Source organism: Arachis ipaensis, chromosome B01 (assembly GCF_000816755.2).
Source record: "Arachis ipaensis cultivar K30076 chromosome B01, Araip1.1, whole genome shotgun sequence".
NCBI classification, from domain to species: Eukaryota; Viridiplantae; Streptophyta; class Magnoliopsida; order Fabales; family Fabaceae; genus Arachis; species Arachis ipaensis.
In genome coordinates, this window is record NC_029785.2 from 10,409,251 (window position 1) to 10,434,239 (window position 24,989).

At 35.8% G+C, this 24,989-nt stretch overlaps 3 protein-coding genes across 3 annotated transcripts; 2 read left to right on the plus strand and 1 right to left on the minus strand.

The window, feature by feature from the left end:
- LOC107624789 (proline synthase co-transcribed bacterial homolog protein) lies at window positions 7,134-11,492 on the plus strand. The gene is made up of 7 exons (XM_016327248.2): window positions 7,134-7,463; window positions 8,234-8,300; window positions 9,154-9,200; window positions 9,450-9,537; window positions 9,954-10,087; window positions 10,314-10,412; window positions 11,232-11,492. Exons 1-7 carry the CDS (start codon window positions 7,170-7,172, stop codon window positions 11,307-11,309), a joined length of 807 nt encoding a protein of 268 aa, XP_016182734.1. The 5' UTR covers window positions 7,134-7,169; the 3' UTR covers window positions 11,310-11,492.
- Window positions 21,235-21,888, minus strand: LOC107646110. The gene has a single exon (XM_016350307.1). It carries the CDS (start codon window positions 21,886-21,888, stop codon window positions 21,235-21,237), a length of 654 nt encoding a protein of 217 aa, XP_016205793.1.
- LOC107646121 (proline synthase co-transcribed bacterial homolog protein-like) lies at window positions 22,911-24,778 on the plus strand. Its single transcript, XM_021117301.1, has 3 exons — window positions 22,911-22,999; window positions 23,407-23,540; window positions 23,764-24,778. The coding sequence occupies exons 1-3, from the start codon at window positions 22,933-22,935 to the stop codon at window positions 23,965-23,967; spliced, it is 405 nt and encodes a 134-aa protein (XP_020972960.1). The 5' UTR covers window positions 22,911-22,932; the 3' UTR covers window positions 23,968-24,778.

The window sequence follows — 24,989 nt, forward strand, 5'->3', positions numbered from 1 at the left end:
GTAACATATAATTTAGATTTTATTGTAAAATTAAAATACAATTAAAATTTTTTTGTTTTATATATGTCACTAAATAACATTTAAAAATTTTAGTCTCATAAGATTACGAATTCGACTCCTTATAATATTCATGACTGAAATTTTTTTTTCAGTTGATGTCATTATTACCAGTAAAATTAGAGCTAATTTCAAAAGAAGAAACACCAATAAATATTCATGTATTTAGGTTTAACTTTTCATTTCAACTATTATTTGTTATTAGCTAATATTACTATATTTTAAGATTTAAATTACCAATGAAATTTATTATTCAATAACTATTAAGTATGTAACAAAAAATATACACAATAATATGACAACACAATAAAATACAAAATAATTGAATAAATATAAAAATATAAAAATAAATATTTAATTAAATTAAAAGAAATTAAAGAATGAAATTAAGGAGTTTTAGCCTGGAAATACAAAATAAAAAACGAGCAACAACTAAAGAGAATTAACATCATAGAGAGCAAAATGTTATGATGCTTTTGGTATTTAGATTTAAATTATTGACTTATTTTTTAATTATTTTTTGTTATTATTGTTTAATTTTTTTTGAAATAATCAATATAACATTATTAACGAACACAAAATATGAAAATATAAACTATAATCGGAGTTATTATTTAATTTGTTATTGTCTCACAATTTATAATTTTAAATGATCTGATCTCATATTGACAATAATTTTGATTTGCATAAATGCTAGATAAAAATAAATAAAAAGTTAATATACTTTTAATTCATGACATTTTGTGTTAGGTTTTTCCATATCCCAATTACAAATTTTAATTTGTTGTGAAAACTAAAATAAATAACGATATAATTTTTAAAATATTGGTAAATAATTATGTCTTATTTTACAATATTATTATTTGTAATAATTTAAATCGGATGAACTAAAAATAATATTGTTGAGTTATTGTAATGGTATGATTAATTATGAATATGAAATAATTAGTTTCTATAAATTTTTTGAAATTTTACAATACTATGATTTACGTATTTAAAAGTGGTCTTATCACAGATATATACGCTTAAATAACTTTGGATAAAAACTCATTTTTTAATTCTAGTTATTAGCAATTTTCATAGGTTTCATTATAAATTGATTAAAAAAATACATTGGGGCCTACTATTTCTGAAACTACAGCTTTTTCATATTCTCATAAAGCTGTTGCCTCAACACACATTTTTATATTATACAAGTGTCTTATTTTCATACAAGACACGTGATTTCTATACATGTAGAAATGATCTTTCATCTACACAGTAGCAATGTCCTAAATCAAAATATATTAACTATTTACAACAACAACAATAACAACAAAGCCTTGTCCCACTAGGTGGGGTCGATTACATAGATCAAACGACGTCATTGAGTTCTATCATATATCATGTCTACAGAGAGACTGTTTACATATAGATCTCGTTTGACCACCTCATAGATGGTCTTCCTAGGTCTTCCTCTGCCTCTCACTTCTTGTTCATCTTCCATCTCATCCACCCTCCTGACTGAGTGCTCTGTCGGTCTTCTTCTCACATGTCCAAACCATCTCAAACACAATTCTACCATCTTTTTCACAATAGGTGCTATTCCAACTCTCTCTCTTATATCGTTGTTCCTTATTCTATCTAATCGCGTATGACTACTTATCCATCTCAACATCTTCATCTCTGCCACACTTAACTTATGTTCGTGCTCCCCTTTGACCGCCCAACACTCTTTACCATAAAGCATAGCCGGTCTGATAGCAGTGCGATATAGAATTTACCTTTAAGTTTTAAAGGCACTTTTTTGTCACATATAAAATAAGACACACTCCGCCATTTTGACCAACCTGCTTAGATCGTATGATTTACATCCTGTTCAATCTCTCCATTATCCTGTATGATGCACCCAAAATACTTAAAATTTTTTAACTTTTTGTAGGATATTTTCTCCGATCTTTACCTTTGTATTAGGAATTTTTCTTCGGTAACCGAACTTACATTCCATAGATTCCGTCTTACTACGGCTTATGCGTTGACCATACACTTCTAGAGCTGCTCTCTATAAATCCAACTTTTTATTTAGGTCTTTCTTTAACTCTCCCATAAGTACGATATTATCGACAACAAGCATGCACCATGGCATAGGCTCTTGGATATGCTCTATGAATACTTCCAAGATTAATGTGAAAATGTATGGACTTAAGGATGATCCCTGGTGTAATCATATACCAATAGAAAATTCTTCTATCACACCACCTTGACCCTTCACACTAGTTCTAGTCCCATCATACATGTCTTTAATTACACAAATATATGCGATCTTTACTTTCTTCTTTTTCAAAATCTTTCATAAAACCTCCTTTGGCACCCTATCGTACACTTTTTCCAAATCAATAAACACAATATATAGATTCCTTTTATTACTACGATACCTCTCCATTGTCATTCTTAACAGGTATATCGTTTCAGTGGTTGATCTGCCTGACATAAAATTAAATTAGTTCTCTGTTAGTTGTGTCTTTTGTCTCAACCTCCGTTCTATCACCCTTTCCCATAATTTCATGGTATGACTCATGAGCTTGATCCCTCTATAGTTTTCGCAACTTTGTATATCCCTCTTATTCTTGTGGATAGGTACCAAGATGATCTTTCTCCACTCATCTGACATCTTCTTTTTTCTTAAAATCTCATTAAAAAACTTGGTTAACCAACTGATGCATTTCTCGCAAAGTCCCTTCCAAACTTCAATTGGAATATTTGGTCCTACTGCCCTGCCATTTTTCATCCGATTTAGAGCCTCTTTTACCTCAAAGTCTCGAATCCTTTGATATGTTGCATTCAGCCTATTAATATTTTCTGATTGGATATAACCCCCTCGTCTAGCTATGCATGCTTTTCAAACTATCCAAAACTCAAAAAAAAAAAAAAAAAAGAAAAAACACAAAAATCTTTTATAGCGTTTGAACCACGGACGGATTTATTCATAAGCCAATGGGAACAGTGGACAACTGTCCCAGTAAAATTTCAAAAAATAAAGAGTAGTTCTTAGTAAAATACCATAATTACCCTACTATATAATTAATTTTGCCCCCAACCTAAAGCCCCAAATCCCTAACTTTTCTTCTTCTTCCTTTTTTCCCAAATCCCTAACTACTCCAGCCTCCGCCCTCCAACCTCCAGACTCCAGAGTTACTGCTGCCAGCCCACCACTCCGCCAGTGTGGCAGTGTCACTAGCTCCCTGCCACAGTGCGATTGACGTCGCTGACTCGCTGCCCTGTTCAACATTTCTCCCGTGTGGCTCCGTCAGTCCGTCAGTTTCTCCTTATATCGCCGTGATTCTCTCGCGTGGCTCCGTCCTCCGTCGGTTTCTCCTTGCATCGCCGCCATGCCGCATCTGGTGGTTTTCAGGTTCTACCTTCTTCTGCGTTAGTGCTTCTGATTTGTGTGGTTTTGCCGCTGCGTACCTGCGTTCCTCTTCTGTGTTTCTTCCTTCAGCACTCGACAGTTCGACGTCTGGTTCTGCAGTTCTACCTTCTTCTTCAATAAACATCAATCTCTTTTGGATTTCTGGTTCTTCTTTTTTATTCTACAATCCTTTTCTTTGTTGCCGCTGGTGCCATATCGCTACTAAGTCATCCTCCTGGAATTCAATCTTAGACTCTTGCTAATGGAGTTATGATGTAATTATGTTCTGATGGTTTTCTAATATAGTTGGTTTCATTAATTTTATTAATTGATCAATTTTATATTTATAATTTTATACTGAACTTCTCAATTTGTATAAAAGACCATAGTTTTGGACTTGTAATAGGCATTCCTAGGGAAGGGGGAGTGCAGTCCTTAGTCAGCACAGCTAGCTATACTTTTTGGAAATAAAGCAATATGGATTTTGTGTTCTATTTTACTCTTGCTAGGGAATTAGGTAATTTAAAGTTGCTTTATTTCACAACACACCCTCAGTTTCATTATAGAGCTTATGCCATCAAGTGTTGTCTTAATGTGATGTTTCCGCTATTAGTTGATTTATTTCTGTTATTTTGTTGCACCTGATAGTAATCTTTGCATGAACTTTATAATGAATTTCATGATATTAATTATAAGATGCCACAGACTTTTGATTTTGAGGTTTCTGTATGTAACTTGTCCTACATACTTAAAGAGAGAGGGATGCTAAAGTCATAGTCTTCACTATTAAGGCTTTTCTTCTCATTTTGTATAGAATTGTGAATTAATTTTTTTAATTAATTAATTTAGGTTTATAATTTTATTCTATTAATAATGGAGAAATATTTTTAAAAAAATCTATCATTAGAGATTGGATCTCAAAATAATTCATCGACATCTTTTAACAAGAGGAGGTTTTTAGAATTTGAAGTAGAGAGTCTCATAGCAGATTCAAGACAACGACCAAAGATTTTAAGTTATCATCCAAATGACAGAGACACAGTTAGATGTGTATATTTACAAAAAGGTCCTTGTCAACCAAGGACTCATGATTTTTCGCAAACTGCTTGTGGTTCTTCTTTTCGAAGATTTAATCCTAATTGGTTTGATGATTATGGCAATTAGTTAGAGTATAGTATATCAAAAGATACTATTTTTTGTCTTTGTTGTTATCTTATGAAACCTGAGACTGAAAGTGGTGATGCTTTTGTAACCAATGGCTTTTCAAATTGGAAAAAAAAGGAGAGATTACAAACTCATGTTGGGATTCATGATAGTGCTCATAATCAAGCTTGGAGAAAATGTGAAGCACTTATGAAGTCAAAACAACACATTAGTGCTGCTATTGAAAAACAATTTGAGCAAGCTAAAAAGAATGATCAAATTCACTTGACAGCCACAATTGATTGTATTAGATTTCTTTTGCGACAAGGATTAACCTTTCGTGGTAATGATGAGACAGATGATTCTGTTAATTAAAGAAATTTTTTGGAACTTCTAAACTTTCTTGCGCAACATAATGAAGAGATTGATCGTGCTTTCAAAAATTCTTGTGGGAATCTTAAACTAAGAGCTCCCTCAATTCAAAAAGATATTGTAAGAGCTGCTGCAAGTGAAACGACAAAAGTTATTGTTAATGATCTTGGGGATGAATTGTTTGATGTTTTGGTTGATGAAACCCGCGACATTTCTATTAAGGAGCAAATGTCAGTTTGTTTAAGGTATGTGAATAAAGAAGGGCAAGTTAGGGAGCATTTTCTTGGTCTTATTCATGTTTCTAATACTAATGCTTTATCTCTAAAATTAGCATTGGAGTCATTATCAGAAACATATAATTTAAGTTTATCAAGAGTACGTGGCCAAAGATATGCTGGTGCAAGTAATATGCAAGGAGAATTTAATGGTTTGAAAACTTTGATATTGAAAGAAAATTCTTATACTTTCAATGTACATTGCTTTGCTCACTAACTTCAGTTAGCTCATGTAACGGTTGCAAAAAAACAAGTTGAAATTGCTTTGCTTTTTAATTTGTTAACCAATTTGTACAATGTTGTTGGAGCTTTGTGTAAACGAAGAAATATGCTTCGTGATAGTCAGATGACTAAGACAATTGAAACATTACAAAGTGGAGAAATTTCTAGTGAACATGGTTTGAATCAAGAAATAGCTTTGAAAAGAGCTAGAGATTAATTTCTTTGTTTCCTTCCGTGGTCAATGTTCTTGAATATGTTGAGAAAGATGGAAATAATTCAGAACAAAGAGCTGAAGCATATCATTTATTGAATGTCATTCAATCATTTGAATTCATTTTTAACTTGCACTTGATGAAAAATATCTTGGGAGTTACTAATGAATTATCTCAAGCGTTACAAAGGAATAATCAAGACATTGTAAATGCTATGGCATTGATTAAAGTGTCTAAGCAACGGTTGCAAACTATAAGAGATGATGGTTGGTCTCTTTTACTTGACGAAGTCTCATTATTTTTTGACAAACATAATATTACTGTTCCAAAAATGGATGATATATTTGTGTCACAAGGAAGATCAAGACGCAAAGCTCAAAAGATCTCAAATTTGCATCATTTTCAAGTTGAGATATTCTATCAAGTAGTTGATAGACAACTTTAAAAACTCAACAATCATTTTACAGAGGTGAATACTGAATTGATTCTTTGTATAGCTTGTCTGAATCCAAGACACTTATTTCTTGCGCTTGATAAGGAGAAGTTGAGTCAGTTAGCTCAATTCTATCCATTAGAAATTTTTACTCAACTTTTGGCACTTGATAGTCAACTTGAGAATTTCATATTAGATGTGCATTCTGATGATCAATTCTCAAACTTAAATGGGATTGGTGCTCTTTCTCAGAAATTGGTTGAGACTCGAAAAAATATTGTTTATCCATTAGTGTTTCTTCTTTTGAAGTTAGCTTTAGTTTTGCCTGTAGCAACTGCATCAGTTGAAAGAACTTTTTTTGCTATGAACATCATAAAGAGTCGGCTTCGCAACCGTATGGGAGATGAATTTTTAAATGATTGTTTAGTGACATACATAGAAAGAGAGACATTTGATTGTATTGACAATGAAAAAATTATTCAATCCTTTTAAAATATGAAACTAGAAGAATGAAATTTTAAATTATTTATTATTTAAATTATTATTTTATTATTTTAATTTGTTAGTTGAATAATTTAAAGAATAATCATATTTTATAATACTATATTATAATTATAAAAGTTATTATTATACTATATATTTTGTCCACTACTAATAAAATTTTCTAAATTTGTCGCTGGTTCGGATGCATCTCGAATACTGTGTCTACTTTTTCATTACAAGTGTATCTTGAATACAGTATTCGATTAGTGCATTTTGTGTGTGTCCTGACAGCATCTGGATTATGTTTCACCACGTTAATGTTGTTTCATATCCAAGATACTGTGTACTCGAGACGTGCGTTTAACTTGATTTAGGGCATTGTACTCGGGATATAAGGTGTTTTGCCTATATGTAAATTTATCTCAGATTATACATTTTCGTTAATATTATATTTAAATAATTTAAATAAAAAAATCCGTAAAAAATTAGCAGAAAAACCAAATATCTAAATCCGAGTTTCGAACCCGGAATTTTCCTTTTCCACTCCCTGTTAGTTATTAGCATGTGTTTTTATAGTTTACCAAATGCATTTTCTTGATATCCGTTGTGTTTCGTGTTCGTTGCTCAACCACTCCCGCATCCATCTTCTTAAAATGGCTGCTCCGGTAGTTGCGGAGGGCGCGGCCGTCTTGGCGTTCCGGTCGGTGATGCAGCGGGTCCGGCAAGCGGCTGATAGATCCGGCACCCTACCCGAATCAATCAGGGTCGTCGCCGTCTCCAAGACGAAGCCGGTTTCCATGATTCGGCAACTTTACGACGCAGGCCACCGCTGCTTCGGCGAGAACTATGTCCAAGAAATCGTCGACAAGGCTCCTCAGGTTCCTGAAATTTTTTTCATATTAAGATTCTCACCGTTGTTTTCTAGTCATTGAATTTTGTTTGAATAATGATTAGCTGCAAGATTAATTCACCATATCTTTTGTTAAAAAATAGTTTTGTTTGTACTTGACATTAATTTTTTCAGATGAAATCCTGGCAATTAATTTGTGTTAAATCAATTTCAAATGGCATTTTTGTTCTTGTTTTAGTTTAATTTATTCATAGATAGCGGAAATATAAGTTAAAATGTGTATTAATAGTATCAAATGTATATAATAATAACATAAGATGATAAATTGGCTACTCACATGAATGTCTTTATGCAAATTTCTTCGTGTTTAGATTATAGCTAAGATGTAGATATAATTTATGCTAAGTAGATTAGTTAAATATGTCAAATCATCTGATAGTTCTTAGCTATCTTCTCACAGAGACATTTTCAGGTAAGGAGTCACAAAACACATAAATCTATGATTATAGGTGGTGCACCAAACATTTTCCATGCACCCTATTATTTACAGTGGATATAGGCATACAAATATGGTGTAATAAAAATTAAACTGAGTTTATACTCTTGTTATTTTTTCCTCTTTTAGCCTAACATTAACAACTTGCCTCGCTCAATTCATGTAAAATACTTTGTGCCAAGTGACCCTACTCCTCTGTAAATCTCTTGGAATTTCCAAAATGGTGTGCAATTGTGTGTCAATTTGAGTTTCTAATCCTTTGTTTGTTGGGACGATGACACGTGCCTTGGCTTTTAATGCAGCTTCCACAAGACATTGAGTGGCATTTCATTGGGCATTTGCAAAGCAACAAAGTCAAAACGCTTTTGGGTATGCTTTGTTTCTTCAAATCAATGTTTCTTTTCTTTCTTCATTCTATTTGACTACTGTCAGAAAGTTAGCATTTAGATCAACATTCAGTTGGTTCAAATAGTTCGATACTCATTCTCCTTATAAAAAATCTCAGTGTCAAGTACTGTGAATATAAGAGACTAGAGAACTTGAACTTACGATTGGTTTATCTGCTTGGATCAGATTAGTGGGGTTGAGTATACTACAATAGAAATCATAGCAATTTGGTCTCAAAATTCTTCTCTAATTTAATTTTGTGTACATAATTTTTGAAATTGACTTAATCATGTATATGAGTTAATTCTGAATTTACAGACCACATGGGTCATTCTCAGTGATAAAAGTTAGAATCAAACCAGACTTAGTTTTTACCAGTTTTATAAATTTAAGATATGCACAATTATGTTAAGTGACAAAACTGAATGCGAGGAAGAATTTTATGAACTATTACTCATGTAGAATGCCCTTTACCGAGTTTCTTTAAAAAGATTCTCACTAGAAAGGTGGCCTTAGAAAGCTTCGTCTTTAATATAATATGGCATATCACTGCTGCTTGTTTTGCAAATATGCATAAATTGATTTTTTGAACCTATTTCATGGACTGAATTTTGAGTTCAGACCTCTGCTTCTGTACTTGTGATTGACTGCTCTCTTAGCATATAAAATTCTTGGAATGCTGATGCAAGTTAAACTTTGCAATGAGAGTCGCATACAAAGCTTTCTACAGCTCTAAGTTGGCTTTGGACTTGTTGAAAATATTGCTAGACTTTTGTTGTTTTCTTTGTTCCTTTCTTCCGTATCCTTAGACTAGGTCTTGCATGCTTTATGTCAGGTGGAGTTCCAAATCTGGCCATGTTTGAGGGTGTCGACAATCAGAAGGTAAAGACTTGTATAATCAATGTATGGTGTAGTTCTTAGAGGTATGAACTCATTGTTGTTTATTTTATTTTATGCTTGTAAACTTGAAGGAGTCGAGATAAGTTGATCTTCATGTGTGTTCAATTGATGAGGTCTATGCCTTCTGACTAACTCGTCAAATTTCAATTGTGAATTTTTCTAACTAACTAACTAACACAGATTGCCATTTGATAAATGTTTTGCATTTTCTTGTACCTTTGGTACTGGCAGGTGGCAAATAATCTTGACCGTATGGTTTCAACCCTTGGAAGAAATCCGCTGAAAGTCTTGGTGCAAGTAAATACAAGTGGAGAAGAATGTCAGTTTGGCTTAAACTAAATGAGTTTCTCAAAATTCTTGTTGTGCATAGTCTTAGTTTTTGCATCTCTGAAATTTTGTGAACTTGTCTGATTCCTGCTTCAGAGCCTTCTTTAACCCTGGGTTATTGGTACTGCATTTTAACTTTATTTATTCTTTTCTTATAATTTCACATTGGTGAAATTTCTTTAGTTTTCAACAGCTACTAGATTGGAGAATTTCTTTGGTTCCATTATTATTTGTTTTTTTCAAAATGCATCATATCCTTCTTGAAGTACTTTGTAGGGGACTTCTTGACAATAGTTCTCTTACTTTCTCTACATATAAATAAATAAATAAATAAATAAATTATGGTTCTCTTATTTCTTACGCGATAACATAATATCCTCTTGTCCATGTGATTTTATAATTTTGCAGCCAAATCTGGTATTGATCCTTCCAATTGTGTTGATCTTGCTAAACATGTAAAATCGAGTTGTCCGAACCTCGTGTTCTCCGGATTGATGACAATAGGGAGGCCTGACTACACCTCAACTCCAGAGAACTTTAAGGTGACAACTTCTATTCTACGCCGAGTGCAAACTTAAAATGGTTTAATTTTTTATTTACTGGATCGTTTCCATTTCGGAGTTATATTTCTCATTTCTTCTCTTCAAATAGTTTCATCGAAATTTGACCTGCGTTTTGTATTCATCAGCTTGATTGCTTTTGTGATACATTGTATAATTTCCAATTTATATTATTATTAAAAAGGCTTTCTCTTCTGTGAAAAATCAGACCCTATCCAATTGCAGAACTGAAGTTTGCAAGGCACTTGAGATGCCTGAGGAGCAATGTGAACTGTCAATGGGCATGTCCAGTGATTTTGAGTTAGCGGTATGATATAGCCAATAATTCTCTTTCTTTTTTTCCTTGATCCTGCTTAAATCATCAGCATTCTGGTCCTTTTATTTGATTCGACTTGACTAAGGTCATGGAGTGGGAAGGGGTCTCCCAAACAACTTTTTTTATCCATCCTTAAGGCGGTGTTTATTTACAAGCACAGGATACGGAGACATAGACGTAGAAACACAAAATTGTGTTTAACAGATGAAACATAGACAGAGACATCGTGTCCTAGGACACCACTGAATTAGTATAATTTAGGTTTTTTTTTCCATTCCTAAGAGGCTAAGACCCGAATCTGAGGCCTCCATTTAATGGAATAAGGCACTTACTATATTGGTTAATGGTGCTCTAAAATTATACAGCAGCAAACTACAAACTACTTTCTTTTAGCATTGCATGATTGCATCTGATTTCCTCACAATTATGAATGCTTTCTATATTTCAAGGGAAGCAATTGAAAACTATAATTAATTAATTAGAAATGGTTCTTTAATTCTTTCGCAGTAGTTAGAGATTGTTATGGTGAGACAGGCATATTTCTTATAATTAAATAGGATTGGTAGTGCAGCATTTTTAAAATATTTACCCAATAAAAGAAAATACTTACACATAGATAGATAAGTTAGTTGAGTTTTCTTTCATTGTTTTTGTCTTTTTGAACCAATTTTAGAGGTCATGATCAACTGATATTCATTTACTAAGAATTATTACTTGTATTAACTCCAGTTTGCATGCAATTTATTTATTTATTTTGGGTCAATCATGCAACTAATTTATGTGTTATATATACATTTATTGTCTTCTCAGATTGAAATGGGTAGTACAAATGTGAGAATTGGGTCCACAATATTTGGACCAAGGGATTATTCAAAGAAACAAGAATAGAGGATCTCTCTCTGTCTCTCTGGAACACAAATGCACATAGCTAAATTTTTATTGTATTGTACATTTACCTTTACAATTGATGTAATTACATTTGTAATTATTAGAACAATCTGCTTATAAAGAATAATGTCTAAAAATAAATGAGATGATCTCTAATTATACAAGTGCAACAGCTATCAACAACAAAAAACAACAACAAAATCTTGTTCTACTAGGTCTTGTTCTACTAGGTGACCGGCTACATGAATCAAGCAACACCATTAAGCTCTGTCATGTATCATGTCTATAGAGAAACCATTTACATTTAGATCTTGTTTTACCACCTCATGGATGGTCGTCTTAGATTTTTCTCTGTCTTTCACCCCTTGTCCATCTTCTATCTCATCCACCCTTCTGACGGGGTGTTTTGTCGGTATTCTTCTCACATGTCCAAACCACTTGAGACGCGATTTTACCATCTTTTTCACAATGGGTGCTACTCCAACCTTCTCACTTATATCTTCGTTCTTTATTTTATCCAATCGCGTATGACCACTCATCCATCTCAACTTCTTAATCTCTGCTACACTTAGCTTATGTTCGTGCTCTCATTTAGCCGCCCAATACTCTGTACCATAAAGCATAACCGGTCTTATAGCAGTGCGATAGAATTTACCTTTAAGTTTTAAAGACATTTTTTTTGTTACATATAAAACCAAATGCATCTGCCATTTTGACCAACCTGCTTGGATCCTATTATTTACATCCTATTCAATTTCTCCATTATCCTATATGTACACCCAAGATACTTAAAACTTTTAACTTTTCGTAAGATGTTTTTTTCAATGTTCACCTCTATATTAGGGTTTTTCCTTCGCAGATCGAACTTACATTCCATATATTCCGTTTTGCTAAGGATTATGCGCAGACCATACACTTCTAGTGCTTCTCTCCAAAAGTCCAACTTCTTATTTAGGTATTCCCTTAACTCTCCCATAAGGACGATATCATCGGCAAAAAGCATGCACCCAGGCACAGGTTTTTGGATGAGCTCTGTGAGTACTTCCAAGACTAATGTGAAAAGGTATGGACTTAAGAATGATCCTTGGTGTAATCTTATACCAATAAAAAATTTCTCTGTCACACCACCTTGAGTCTTCACATCATACATGTCTTTAATTGCACGAATATATGCGATCATTACTCTCTTCTGTTCTAAAACCTTCTATAAGACCTCCCTTGACACCCTATCGTATGCTTTTTCCAAATCAATAAACACCATATATAGATACCTTTTATTATTACAATATCTCTTCATCATCCTTTTTAACAGGTATATCGCTTTAGTGGTAGATCTGCCTGGCATAGAACCAAATTGGTTCTCTGTTACTTGTGTCTCTTTTCTCAACCTCCGTTCTATCATCCTTTCCCATAACTTCATGGTATGACTCATGAGCTTGATCCCTCTATAGTTTCGGCCATCAGACATCTTCTTTGACTTTAAAATCTCATTAAAAAGTTTGGTTAACCAATTGATACCTTTTTCTCCAAGGCCCTTCTAAACTTCAATCGAGATATTATCAAGTCCTATTGCCCTGCCATTTTTCATCTGCTTTAAAGCCTCTTTTACCTCAAATTCTTGAATCCTTCGATAGTAGTCAAAGTTTTGATCTTCTTCCCTCATGTATAACCGACCAAGGTTCGGAAGAGTCTTTTATCCTTCATTAAATAACTCGTAGGAGTAGCTCTTTCACCTTTCATTAATCTTCTCCTCTTGAGCCAGCACCTCTCCGTCTTTATCCTTTATACACTTAACCTGATCCAAATCTCTCGTTCTTCTTTCACGACTCTTTGCGATTCTATATATACCTTTTTCTCCTTCTTACGTGCCTGAAGACTAGTAGAAACCCTCATATGCTCTTGTTCTTGCTTCACTTACAATCACTTTTGTCTCTTTCTTAGCCGCCTTATATTTTTTTCCAATTATCTGCATTGCGGCACAAAGATCACTCTTTAAAGCACTTCCTTTTTACCTTTATCTTTTCTTGTACACTCGCGTTCCACCACCAGGACTCCTTGTCTCTTGGTCCTATCCCTTTAGATTCATCAAAACTATTTTTTGCTATTCTTCTAATAACTTCTGTCATCTCCCTCCACATCTCCGCGCTTTCATTTCCATCCAATTTTGCCTCTTTTCCTACCTGTCTTAGGAAGCTTCTTTGTTCCTCACCTTTCATCCGCTACCACTTCGTCCTTGGGTTCTTCGTATGATGTCTTTCCCTCCACTTTTTCTCAACGCGAAAATTCATGACGAACATCCTATGTTGTGTTGTTAAACTCTCTCCTGAGATAATTTTACAATTAATACAAAATTTTCGGCCGACTCTCCTCAACAAGAAGAAGTCGATTTGAGAGCTTATCATGCCACTCTTATAGGATATAAGATGTTCGTCTTTATTTTTAAAACATGTATTTGCGATGAGAAGGTCAAAAGTTGAGGAAAAATCCAAAATAGTTTTACTCTTAGTATTGATCACCTCGAAACCATGGCCTCCGTGAATACCTCCATACCCGATCACTTCTCTTCTAACATGGTCATTTAAATCTCCTCCTTAGAAAATCTTATCTTCCGAAGGTATGTCTTGGACCAAATTCTCTAAATCCTCCCAAAACCTTATCCTGTGTTACTCGTCCGAACCCACTTGCGGTGCATAGGAGCTAATCACATGAAAAGTACCTCCTTCCACCACAAGTTTGATAGAGATGATCTAATCTCCCACTTTCTTGATATCCACTACGTCCTTCTTCCACTATTTATCAACAACAATACCTACCCCATTCCTATTCTTCACCTTTCCTGTATATCAAAGTTTGAATCCGGAAGTATTCAACTCCCTAACCTTGGCACCAACCTATTTTGTTTCTTGTAGGCACATGATGTTAATCTTCCTCCTTGTCATGGTATCCACCACCTCCATGGATTTTCTTGTTAGAGTACCTATGTTCCATGTCCCAAATCTCAACCTTCTATCGTTCCGACCTTTACCTTTTACTTTGTGAACTAGCGTATTTACTCTTGTCCGTTCACGAAAACGCGGAAATCCTTGCTCATTTAATACTACATCCGGACACCGATGCAGCGGCTCTTGCTCATTTGACACTGTACTCGAGCCATACAGCACGTTGCTTCCGGGCAACGACCTAGCTTTAGCGCAATAACATCTTTGATTCATATCATGAAGATTTGACTAAATTTTTATGTTGGCTGTCGAAAACCTAACACAGCCCTCCTCTTTTATTCGGATTTAGGACCGGTTATGTACCACAGGTATAACATAGGCGGAGTTAAGTGCAACAGCTATCATGTTGCTTAAACTTTGTTTGTCAACAGTTTTATATATGGTGATAAGCATAGTAAAATCCATAGCTTTGGAAGCTAAATTGAATCGGTCAGTTCAATCGGTCGAACCGAGAATTGTTGGCCAAGTCGGTTTGGTTTTTAATCAAAACCGTTTGTTTTAACAGTGACAAATCGAAAAGTTGGCAAAAATGAGTGAGTCGAACCAAATCGAAAATTGACCGTTTTTTAATTAAGTATTTTTAAGAGAGGGGAATCCCAACTAAAGACGGATAATCCTAATACTCTCTTTCATATTTAACTATTATACTCTCTTCTTGTGACCAATTATTTTTTTCGGTTGAGCTCGCCGCTTGTTTAAACTGTAGACTTTTAGTAGTTAATTAGTTATTCGGTTGAGCTCGCTGCTTGTTTAGACTTTAGACTTTTAGTAATTAATTAGTATTGTTGTGACCTGTTGTTGGATTTAGCTTATTGTTGTTGTAAATTCACTAAATTATAATGGTTAGTTAATTAATGGTTAATTGAATTAATTGTTAATCGAGTTGTTAATTTATTTAATTTTGCTGTTGTGCTATCTATTTATATACTTAAATGAGATTATAAGATTTTAATTGGTGTTATACATGTATTTATTTGTATATTTTTAATATTCATATTAGAATATATTTATTTTTATTATTTCGGTTGAATCACGGTTAAATTGGTTGAACTCTATGAAAAATAAACATTTTGCTGAATTGTCGTATCTACGTGCCGAACATATTTCAGATATGACACTCATCGACACTCGTTCCACACGTGTGTCTGCTGTGTCCAACCGTCTCTTAATAAAAAAAATTATACTCCAGACACGCTTGGACACACTTAAATACCATCACGTGTCAACGAGTCCAGACTTATTCTTAACATGTATTATTGAAATAAATTTAGAAATAGTAATATTATTATTTATTAAAACAAAAATATTTTAAGCACTTTTAGCTATCAATTTAATTTTTTTAGTCTAAAAATCTAAAAATATATTTTTAATTCACACTTTTAAACATTAATTGTTAACTACTGATAAAAAATAATAAATTTTGCTAATCTTATAACATTTTCTTCTCCTTTCCTAGACAATATACTCTCTCTTCTTATTCCAATGCGTCCAAGACAAAAACTAAAATAAAATAAAATAAAATAAAAATACTGGGTAGCATCTATTAAAAAGGGAATAACTGACTTATTTCGCTCCTAAATACATTTAATTTAGCCTTTTTCCAGAACTACTTTAAATACCGATCCTTCCCAAATCAAATGCAAATCTCGCTCGTCAAAAATTGAGTGGTTATATACCTAACTATTTGTGTGCTGTTGAAATCACCTTGCCAAATGAGAAAAAAGGTACTACATTGTTCACTGTTATGTGCTTCTATTTTAATTTGTGATTCTATTTCCTTTTTATGGTCGTTGCTTCCTATGTTGACAGAAATTATTGGAGTCAAAGTACTCACCCTATTACATAGCTTATATGATGAGAGATCTGGAAAGAAACCAGGCTGAAGTGAAGTTAGCAGAGATAAAATCAATGGGATTCGAGTTCCTAAGGCTAATCCCAAAGCAGTTTTGTCCTCGTCGGGCCGGTGCATGGATATTTGATTATACCCGGAGTAAGCGTCCATGAAACTGAGGTATTGGTTCTCCGATGCGGCGTCGACGAGTCCGTCAATGTTTGGAAGGGGAACGGCGTCTTTGGGACAAGTTTTGTTCAAGTTCGTGTAATCAACGCACATTCGTCATTTTTCATTTGCTTTTTTCACTAATACGACGTTGGCCAGCCAGATTTTGTAAGGTAGCTCTCGGATGAAGCCCGCCTCAAGGAGGACTTTAACTTGTTTCTTGATCTCGACTGCTCGGTCTGGAGGCATTTTTCGTCTTCTTTGGGTTACAGGCTTGGCCTTCAGGTCCACAGTTAATCTGTGAGATATCAGGTCAGGATCTATGCCCGGCATATCAGCAGGGGTGAATGCGAACAAGTTCCTGTTTCGTTTTAAGAGGTCTATCAGGTCTTTCTTTAGGTCGTATGGTAAGTTCCTGTTGATGAACATGTACTCCTCCTTTCTGAGCCCCTATCTGTAGTTTCTCCATGTCTCCTTCAGGTTTCGGTCGGGGTTGGTGGTCCTGGCGGGCGTCGAGGTCGGCAAAAAAGACACCCGCCGCGTCTCGGGACCTTTTGCGGAGAGCCAAGTGAAAGAGTAAAACCGTCAGCTTAAAATTTCTTCTCGGTAACAGGAAATAACTTCGTTGCCAGTATAGTTCCAAACCAATAAATAATACTCAATCAAAGTTTAAATTTTTGGTTGTCACAAGTCCATTCCAATAAAGATAATCGAGAGTATTAGTCTCGGGTCGTTCTCCCTAGGAATCACAATCGAGTGCTCAATTATTAGTTATGAGATGCAAGTGGGTTGGGTTGATAAAACAAGAAATTAAAAAGGCAAGAAATGAAGTCAAACAACTAAAGAAAGCAAGTAATAAAGAGAGACATTCATGGCAAGGATTGATAATCTAGGCTTTCTATCCTAGTCATTAATTATCATACAACAATTAACAAGAGCTAATCCTATTTCGTCATCTCCAACATCGAAAGAAGGTATAATGTTATCTTCACATTGAGAGAAAGTCAAATAAGACTAGTTAATCTCAATCCAAAAGTCCTAATCAACTCACTAATTGAATTAGCAAGAGATTAGCGTCAATGAAAACAATATTAACTAACAACTTTATATCACCAACATGAGTTGGGTATTAATGACTCAAGATTGCCTAATTTCTCTTTCCAAGCCAAGAATACTCAAAAATCTACTCTAACACCAACCAAGCATTTTGTCAAACACTTGGAAGGCATAAAAGGAAAGCATGGTAAAATAACAAGAACTATAAAATCTAACAACTACCAATTGCAAGGAAATAATAATAATAACTCAAGAAAGCAACATTAAACTTGAAATACCTCAAATTGTATTAAAGAAAATTAAAATCAACAAGAGTGCATGAACATAAAAGTAATCAAAATGAGAAATTAACAAGAAGAAATAGGAAAATCAAGACAATATAACAAGAAATTGTAAAAAAAAAACAAGATGAAAACAAGAAATTAAGCTTAGATCTAAGAGAGATTAACCTAATTCTACCCTAATTCTAGAGAAAAGAGGGAGCTTCTCTCTCTAGAACTAACTTAAGGCATGCTTCCTACACTAATATAATTGCTCCCCCCTTGTTCTCTCTTCAATTTTGCATGAAATAGCCCCAGAAATGAGTTGGATTTGGGCCTGGAAAGCTCAGAAATTGCCCCAGCGTATTCATTTTAATGAGGTCACCTGACCAACGTCACGCGTGCGCATGGATGACGCGTGCGTGTTGAAGGTTGTGGTAGGCTTAGAGAAGGGGGGGTTGAATCTATGCCTTTCTTTTAGTTGCTGTTATGACCCTTTTCAAACAAACTTTCAATTCTGATTCTGTTTAAACTCAGCAGCGGAAATTTATGAGACAATTTATTTTTGTCTCATGAATATCAGAAAATAGAACAATGTAGAGAAGAGAAAAGCTAACACCAGCATATATCCTGGTTCAGTTGCCTTGTGCTATGCAACCTACGTCCAGTCTCCTCCACAACAATGGAGGAATTTCCACTATAGTTAACAGTATTACATACACCAATTCCACAGGATTGACCCAATCCTTTCACACTCAAGTTCTAACCTAACTTGACATTGGCTATGCTAATACCTAACTATTCACTCTTAGTGCTAACCCAACTAAGAAAGGAATACCTCACAGGTACAAGATACAAGACATAGACATACCTAAAGAAATCAGAAAATAACTCTAGGCTTTTCTCTCAAGTGTTTCACTCAGCCTTTTTCCACTCATGGCTTTTACTTGAGTTTCCTCACAATGTCTTTTCTCACAAGAAATTACAGAAAGATAAACATTGAAAAGTACATTACAATCTGTAAAATATGAAGGAGATTGACTTCATTAGCAGCCTCTTAGCTATGTGCAAAATCAGATTCACAAACCTCAGATACAGTTCTTCAGTATTGGCCGAATGCTTCTTTGAAAGAAAGCATTATCCAAGTAGAGGAACTTCTTTGCAGAACACTATTCTCACACTCTGGTTTTCTCTCCTTGCTTCTGAATGAACAGAAAATTTTCTTTTATCTCCTTGCATGTTGTTGCTGAGCTGCTCTCCCTAGGTCAACTTCTTGAGCTGTGTGCTTCCAGCTTACCACGTCACTTTTCCAGTTAATCCCCAAATTAGAAATTTGAGTCTGACTTTTTCTTGCTTGACCGAAAGCCTCAAGGAAGCAAAGAAAATTATTTTCAATGGTGAACTCAGATCTGAACCCTTGAGATACTTCTTGGTCCCCAAGAAATAATCTTGACCATTGATGTACAGCAATGGTGAACAGAGATTTCTTTCTTCATTTACCCCAAATTAGGGATTTCCAAGCTGTCTCCTTTTTGCTTGATCGAAGACATTTGACATCATAAACAGATGTTTCCAATGGTAAAACCCTATCTCAGCCATTGAAAACTAACTTGGTCCCCAAGATACACTTGTGACCGTGGATACACAGCAGATTAGAGCAGAAATCAACTTTTTCTTGTAACCCATTTTTGGAATGGCAGAGTGTTGGGAAGAAGAGAAGAAAATGAGATGCATGTAAAAGAAAATGAAAATCACCTTTAACTTCTGACCTCTTCTTGATATAGATTGATGATGGGTGATTAGACTTCTATCATTTGCTTAATCTTCTCTTTCTTGCTTCTTTAGTGAATAGCTTAGGGAAGAAGTTCTCTCTTTCCTTTTTCTGAGTTCTGACCAAGAGGGGACAGGTTAACGTTGCTTTTGGGTGAGAGCAAGATGGAAGAGTTTGAATGAGAGAGGCAACGAACTGGGCTTGGATCGGATCTTTTTTCATTCAGCCCGTTGCCTTGTATTCTTTGTTTCTTTTGGGCTTCGTTTGCATTTTAGCCCACCTGCCTTATTTATATGTTTCTCTCATTCACTTGGGCTGCTGCTGCATTATATTTATTTTTGGCCTGCAACATATCATCATAAATAATCAGCAGCATATAATTATAAATAATTAAGATTTAATTATTTATTTTGCCCAATAAAATAATGTTTGTCATCACTAATTAATTTAGTTAATTTCTTAACTCAACACGTGTCGTTGGCAAATTTCCACCTCACGCGTACGCATGGGTGATGCGTGCACGTGGCCTTGAAAATGTCCTTCTCATGCGTACGCGTCGGTGACGCGTGCGCGTGGCCATAAATCCTCCAAATGCTCATTTCTTCATGAATTCTCCACTTTGTATGCTTTTCAGTTTTCTCTTCACTTCTTCCATCCAATCCTTGCCTTATGAACCTGAAATCACTCAACAAACATATCAATACATCGAATGGGATTAAAGTGAATTAAAATTAGCAATTTAAAGGCCTAAAAAGCATGTTTTCACTCTTAAGCACAATTTAGGAGAAATTTACAAAACCATGCTATTTCATTGAATAAATGTGGAATAAGTTGATAAAACCCACTAAATTCAACACAAGATAAACCATAAAATTAGGGTTTATCACTAAGCTTTTATTGTCGCATTCTACTGTGATTTTCCGGTCTCCGTGGATTGTGCCGATCGTGCCATCGTCGGCTTGGAACTTCATGAGTAGGAATTTGGTAAAGATGACCGCGGAGAGGTCATTGATGGTTTTTTTTTTCCCGAGGATGATGTTGTAGGCGGTGGAGTCCTTGAGGACGACAAACTCGTAGAGAATGGTCTTTCTTTGGCTTCCGATTCCGATGGTGAGGGGAAGTACGATGGAGCCGTCCGATTTAAGGAATTTATCCACGAGCCCGGTTACCCTGATACGGCGGGTTTGTAGGTTCTCGCTTCGGAGCCTGGGTTTGTCGAAAGCTCCCCCGAAGAGGATGTTGGAATCTGCTCTGGTGTCAACTAGTATTCTTTTGACCAGCCCTGTCCCAACTTTTGCAGAGATTATGAACGGGGCGTCTTCTGCCGAGGTGCCGTGTTGGCAGTCTTCTGGGGAGAACGTAATCGCTTTTGTGGCGGTGGGAGCCGGAGCTTGATTCCTAACGGCCAGGATTTTGAGGTCTTTTCTCAATGCTGATTTCGATTTTCCTGGAGCGTCTTTCCCGGTGATGACGTTTACGACTATGGTGGGATCCATTTTTTGACTCTCCCGAGGTGCTTGTCGTTGCGTCCTTGGGTTGCGTTCTTCGCACTCTAGTGATCTGTCCCTCTCCACACGTTTCGGTTCTCTAATGAATTTAGTGAACTCGGAGAGTTTGCCGTCTCGGATGGCTTGCTCGAGGGCATCCTTTAAGTCGAAACAGTCTTGGATTTTATGTCCGTATCCCTGGTGGTAGTTGCAATATAGGCTCTTGTTGCCGCCTGTCCTCTCCTTAAGCTGTCGGGCCTTCGGGAGGATGCCTCGTTCTGCTATTTGATGGTAGATCTCTGTGATGGGGGCTGGCGGGGGGTGTAGTTTGAGAACTTTCTTATTCTAGGGGGTCAGTTGGTGTTTGCCGGTTTGGAGTGTTCCTTTTGATTTTTCCTTGGTGGTGGGGGAGGGGGTTGACGAGGTGCCACGTTGCCGTTTTGCCATTTGTTGCCAGCTACGACTTGGCTCACCTCCTCGTCGTTTATATATTCCCTTGTGACGCTTTGAATTTCATGCATGGTCCAAACCGATTTGGTGGTGAGATATTTTCGGAAGTCTTCGTTCATGAGTTCATTGGTCAGACAGAGACTTGCGACTGAATCCGTTAGTCCGTCGACTATTAGGCACTCGTCATTGAACCGGTCCATGTATTTTCTCGTGGATTCATCCTGCCTTTGGGTGACCCCCAGCAAGCTGATGGGGTGTTTGGCCTTGGTGATTCTGGTGGTGAACTGGGTCATAAATTTCATCGAAATATCGTGAAAGTTGGCTATGGTGCCGTTTAGAAGGGTGTTAAACCATTTGATCACGGGTCTAGCCAGGGTAACTGGGAAGGTCCTGCATTGGACCGCGTCGGCGGCCCCTTCCAGATTCATCCTGCCTTCGAAGGCCGTTAGATGTTCCTGGGGATCCTTGGTTCCATCGTACTTCATGTCCGTGGGATTGTTGAAGCCCTTGGAAAGCTTTGCTCTTAGGATCTTTTCGGTGAAAGGGGTGGCTCCCATTATTATCTGTTCGTTTTTTGTACGCGTAGCCTCCCGATATTGTCGATCGTCTTCTTCGTGATGGCGTTCTGGGTTTCAGAAAACGCTACGATCGTGTCTTTTGTTGTGTCGCCACTCAGGTGACTTGTTGTGTCTGGTTTCACGGTGGGATCAGGTTCTGGAAATCGCGTGGCTTCCGTGTTCCGCGTGATACCGTTCTTTGGTCGTGACTCGGCCCTCGAGGTCTTGCACCCAAAGGCAGAAATCTTAGTGCTCGGGAGTTGGGCTTCTGGTTGGTGAGTTATGGTGATGCCTTGGGGATTGCTCCTCAAGGTCATCCGCCATGCCGTCACGACGTTGCGTTCCCCACATATGGCGCCAATGTACAAGATGTCTCTGGTACGGGTTGTGAGTTGGATCGGGGATTTGTGAGTCGGGGCGGTCGCCAGATTATCTGATCGGAGCAATAGGGGGTGGTACCTACAAAGATATTCCGACGCTCAAGTCAAAATGGATATAAGAAGTATGAGGGGAGTGGAATGAGTGACATACCTGAGGGAGTCTGGGGCTCTCTTTATATAGGTGGAGATAGTTCATCTTATCCTATCTTATTTGGCCAAGATAGGGAAATATTTGAATTTAAATATTGGTTAGAGGATTTAGTAGGCCGATTTTGGACCTTCCAAAAGGAGGAAGAGGTCCGACCCGAAATTCCGGGTTTAGGGACTTCCGGGTGGAGGATCCACAGGTTCGATCCGTAACAAGTTCCAAATTTGGCCTTGAGCGAGAATGTCGACAATCAGAAGGTAAAGAAAGACTTGTATAATCAATCTCTGGTGTAGTTCTTGGAGGTATGAATCCATTGTTTATTCTACTTTATGCTTGTAAACTTGGAGTCAAAATAAGTTGATTTTCATGTGTGTTCGTTTGATGAGGTCTATATTTTATGAATAATAGTTAAATTTTGAATTGTGAATTTTTCTAACTACGCGATTGCCAATTGACAATTTTTTTGTGTTTTTTCTTGTACCTTTTGACTGGCAGGTGGCAAATAAACTTGACCATATGGTTTCAACCCTTGGAAGAAATCCGCTGGAAGTCTTGGTGGAAGTAGATACAAGTGGAGAAGAATGTCAGTTTGGCATAAACTAAATGAGTTTCTCAAAATTCTTCTTGTGCATAGTCTTAGTTATTGCATCTCTGAAATTTTGTGAACCTGTCTTCTTCCTATTTCAGAGCCTTTTTTAAACCTGGGTTATTTGTACTGCATTTTAACTGATATTTATTCTTTTCTTATAATTTCATATTGGTAAAATTTCTTTAGTTTGCAGCAGCTATTAGATTGGAGAATTGCAGCTGCTCCATTATTATTTGTTTTTCAAAATGCATCATATCCTTCTTGAATTACTTTATCGGGGACTTCTTGACAATAGTTCTCTAACTTTATCTAAATGTAAATAAACAAATTATGGTTCTCTTCTCTTATTCTTACATAATAACGTAATATCAACTTGTCTAAGTGATTTCATAATTTTGCAGCCAAATCTGGTATTGATCCTTCCAATCGTGTTGATCTTGCTAAACATGTAAAATTGAGCTGTCCGAACCTCGTGTTCTCCGGCTTGATGACAATAGGGAGGCCTGACTACACCTCAACTCCAGAGAACTTTAAGGTGACAGCTTCTATACTATGTCCGAAACTTAAAATGATCTAATTTCTTATTTACTGGATCGTTTCCATTTCAATGTTATATTTCTCATTTCTTCTCTTCCTATAGTCTCATTGGAATTTGACCTGTGTTTTTGTATTCATTAGCTTGATTGATTTTGTGAAACATTGTCCAATTTCCAATTTATATTATTGTTAAAAAGGCTTTCTCTTCTGTGAAAAATCAGACCCTATCCAATTGCAGAACTGAAGTTTGCAAGCCACTTGAGATGCCTGAGGAGCAATGTGAACTGTCAATGGGCATGTCCTTTTATTTGACTCGACCTGACTCTGTCGATGTCTCCCAAGGTTTTTTTCCATCGCTAAAGCTATGCTTGTTTACAAGCATAGAACGCAAAAACACAAAATTGTATTTAGTATATGAGATATAGACAGAGACATTACGTCTTTAGACACTGAATTAGAGTAATTTAGGATTTTTTTTTTTTCATTCCTAAGCGGCTAAGACCCAAACTGTGAGGCCTCCATTTAATGGAATAAGGCACTTACCACTTTAACCAGTTCCATATTATATTGGTTATTAGTGCTCTAAATTTATTCAGCAACAAACTACAAACTACTTTTTCTTTTCATTGCATGATTGCATCTGATTTCCTCACAATTATGAGTGCTTTCTATATTTCAAGGGAAGGAATTGACCGCTATAATTAATTAATTAGAAATGGGGTTCTTTAATTCTTTTGTTGAGTAATAACAGTAGTTAGAGATTGTTATGGTGAGATAGGCATATTTCTTACGATTAAATATGATTGGTGTTGATCGAAAAGTTATTTTCGATCAGAAATAGTCAAATAAAAAAATATCAAATGAATTTTCGAGAAAATGTGTTTAGGAGGCTTAAGTTTGGGAATTGCTGACGCGGAAATTGTTTCCAATTACTTTGTCGAAATCGAAGAAGCTAAGTCGAGAGGGAGATTCGATTTGAAGGACTTTCGGAGATTTGGTCGAGTGGTAAAAGAAGTGAGAAGGCTAGTGGATAATTAATCACATGGGAATATCTATAATCGTGTAACGGGAACAGTTACCAAGGGCGGTTGTGTTTTAAAATTGTAATTTATTTTAATTATAATTAATTGTAATTAATGTGATTCAATTTACTGTTATGTAAGGTTAGCTTATAAATACTAGAAAATTTTAGTGAAAAGGGGTTGGAACTTTTATTCAGAAAAACACTCAAGCACACTCACATCCCAGGGAATTTCTGAGTCTGCAATCGAGTAACTTTTCTGTAGGGTTTCTTCCATCTTCTTTATTCTTTCAATTTATTTTCCTGTAAAATTTAACATTTTAATTGATTTTATCTATTAAGTGTTCTTTGCTTTTATTGTTCAATTTATCTTTCTGCGTTCAAATTTTACATGTTGAAGTCCTTTGATTCAAATGAAGGTAATTT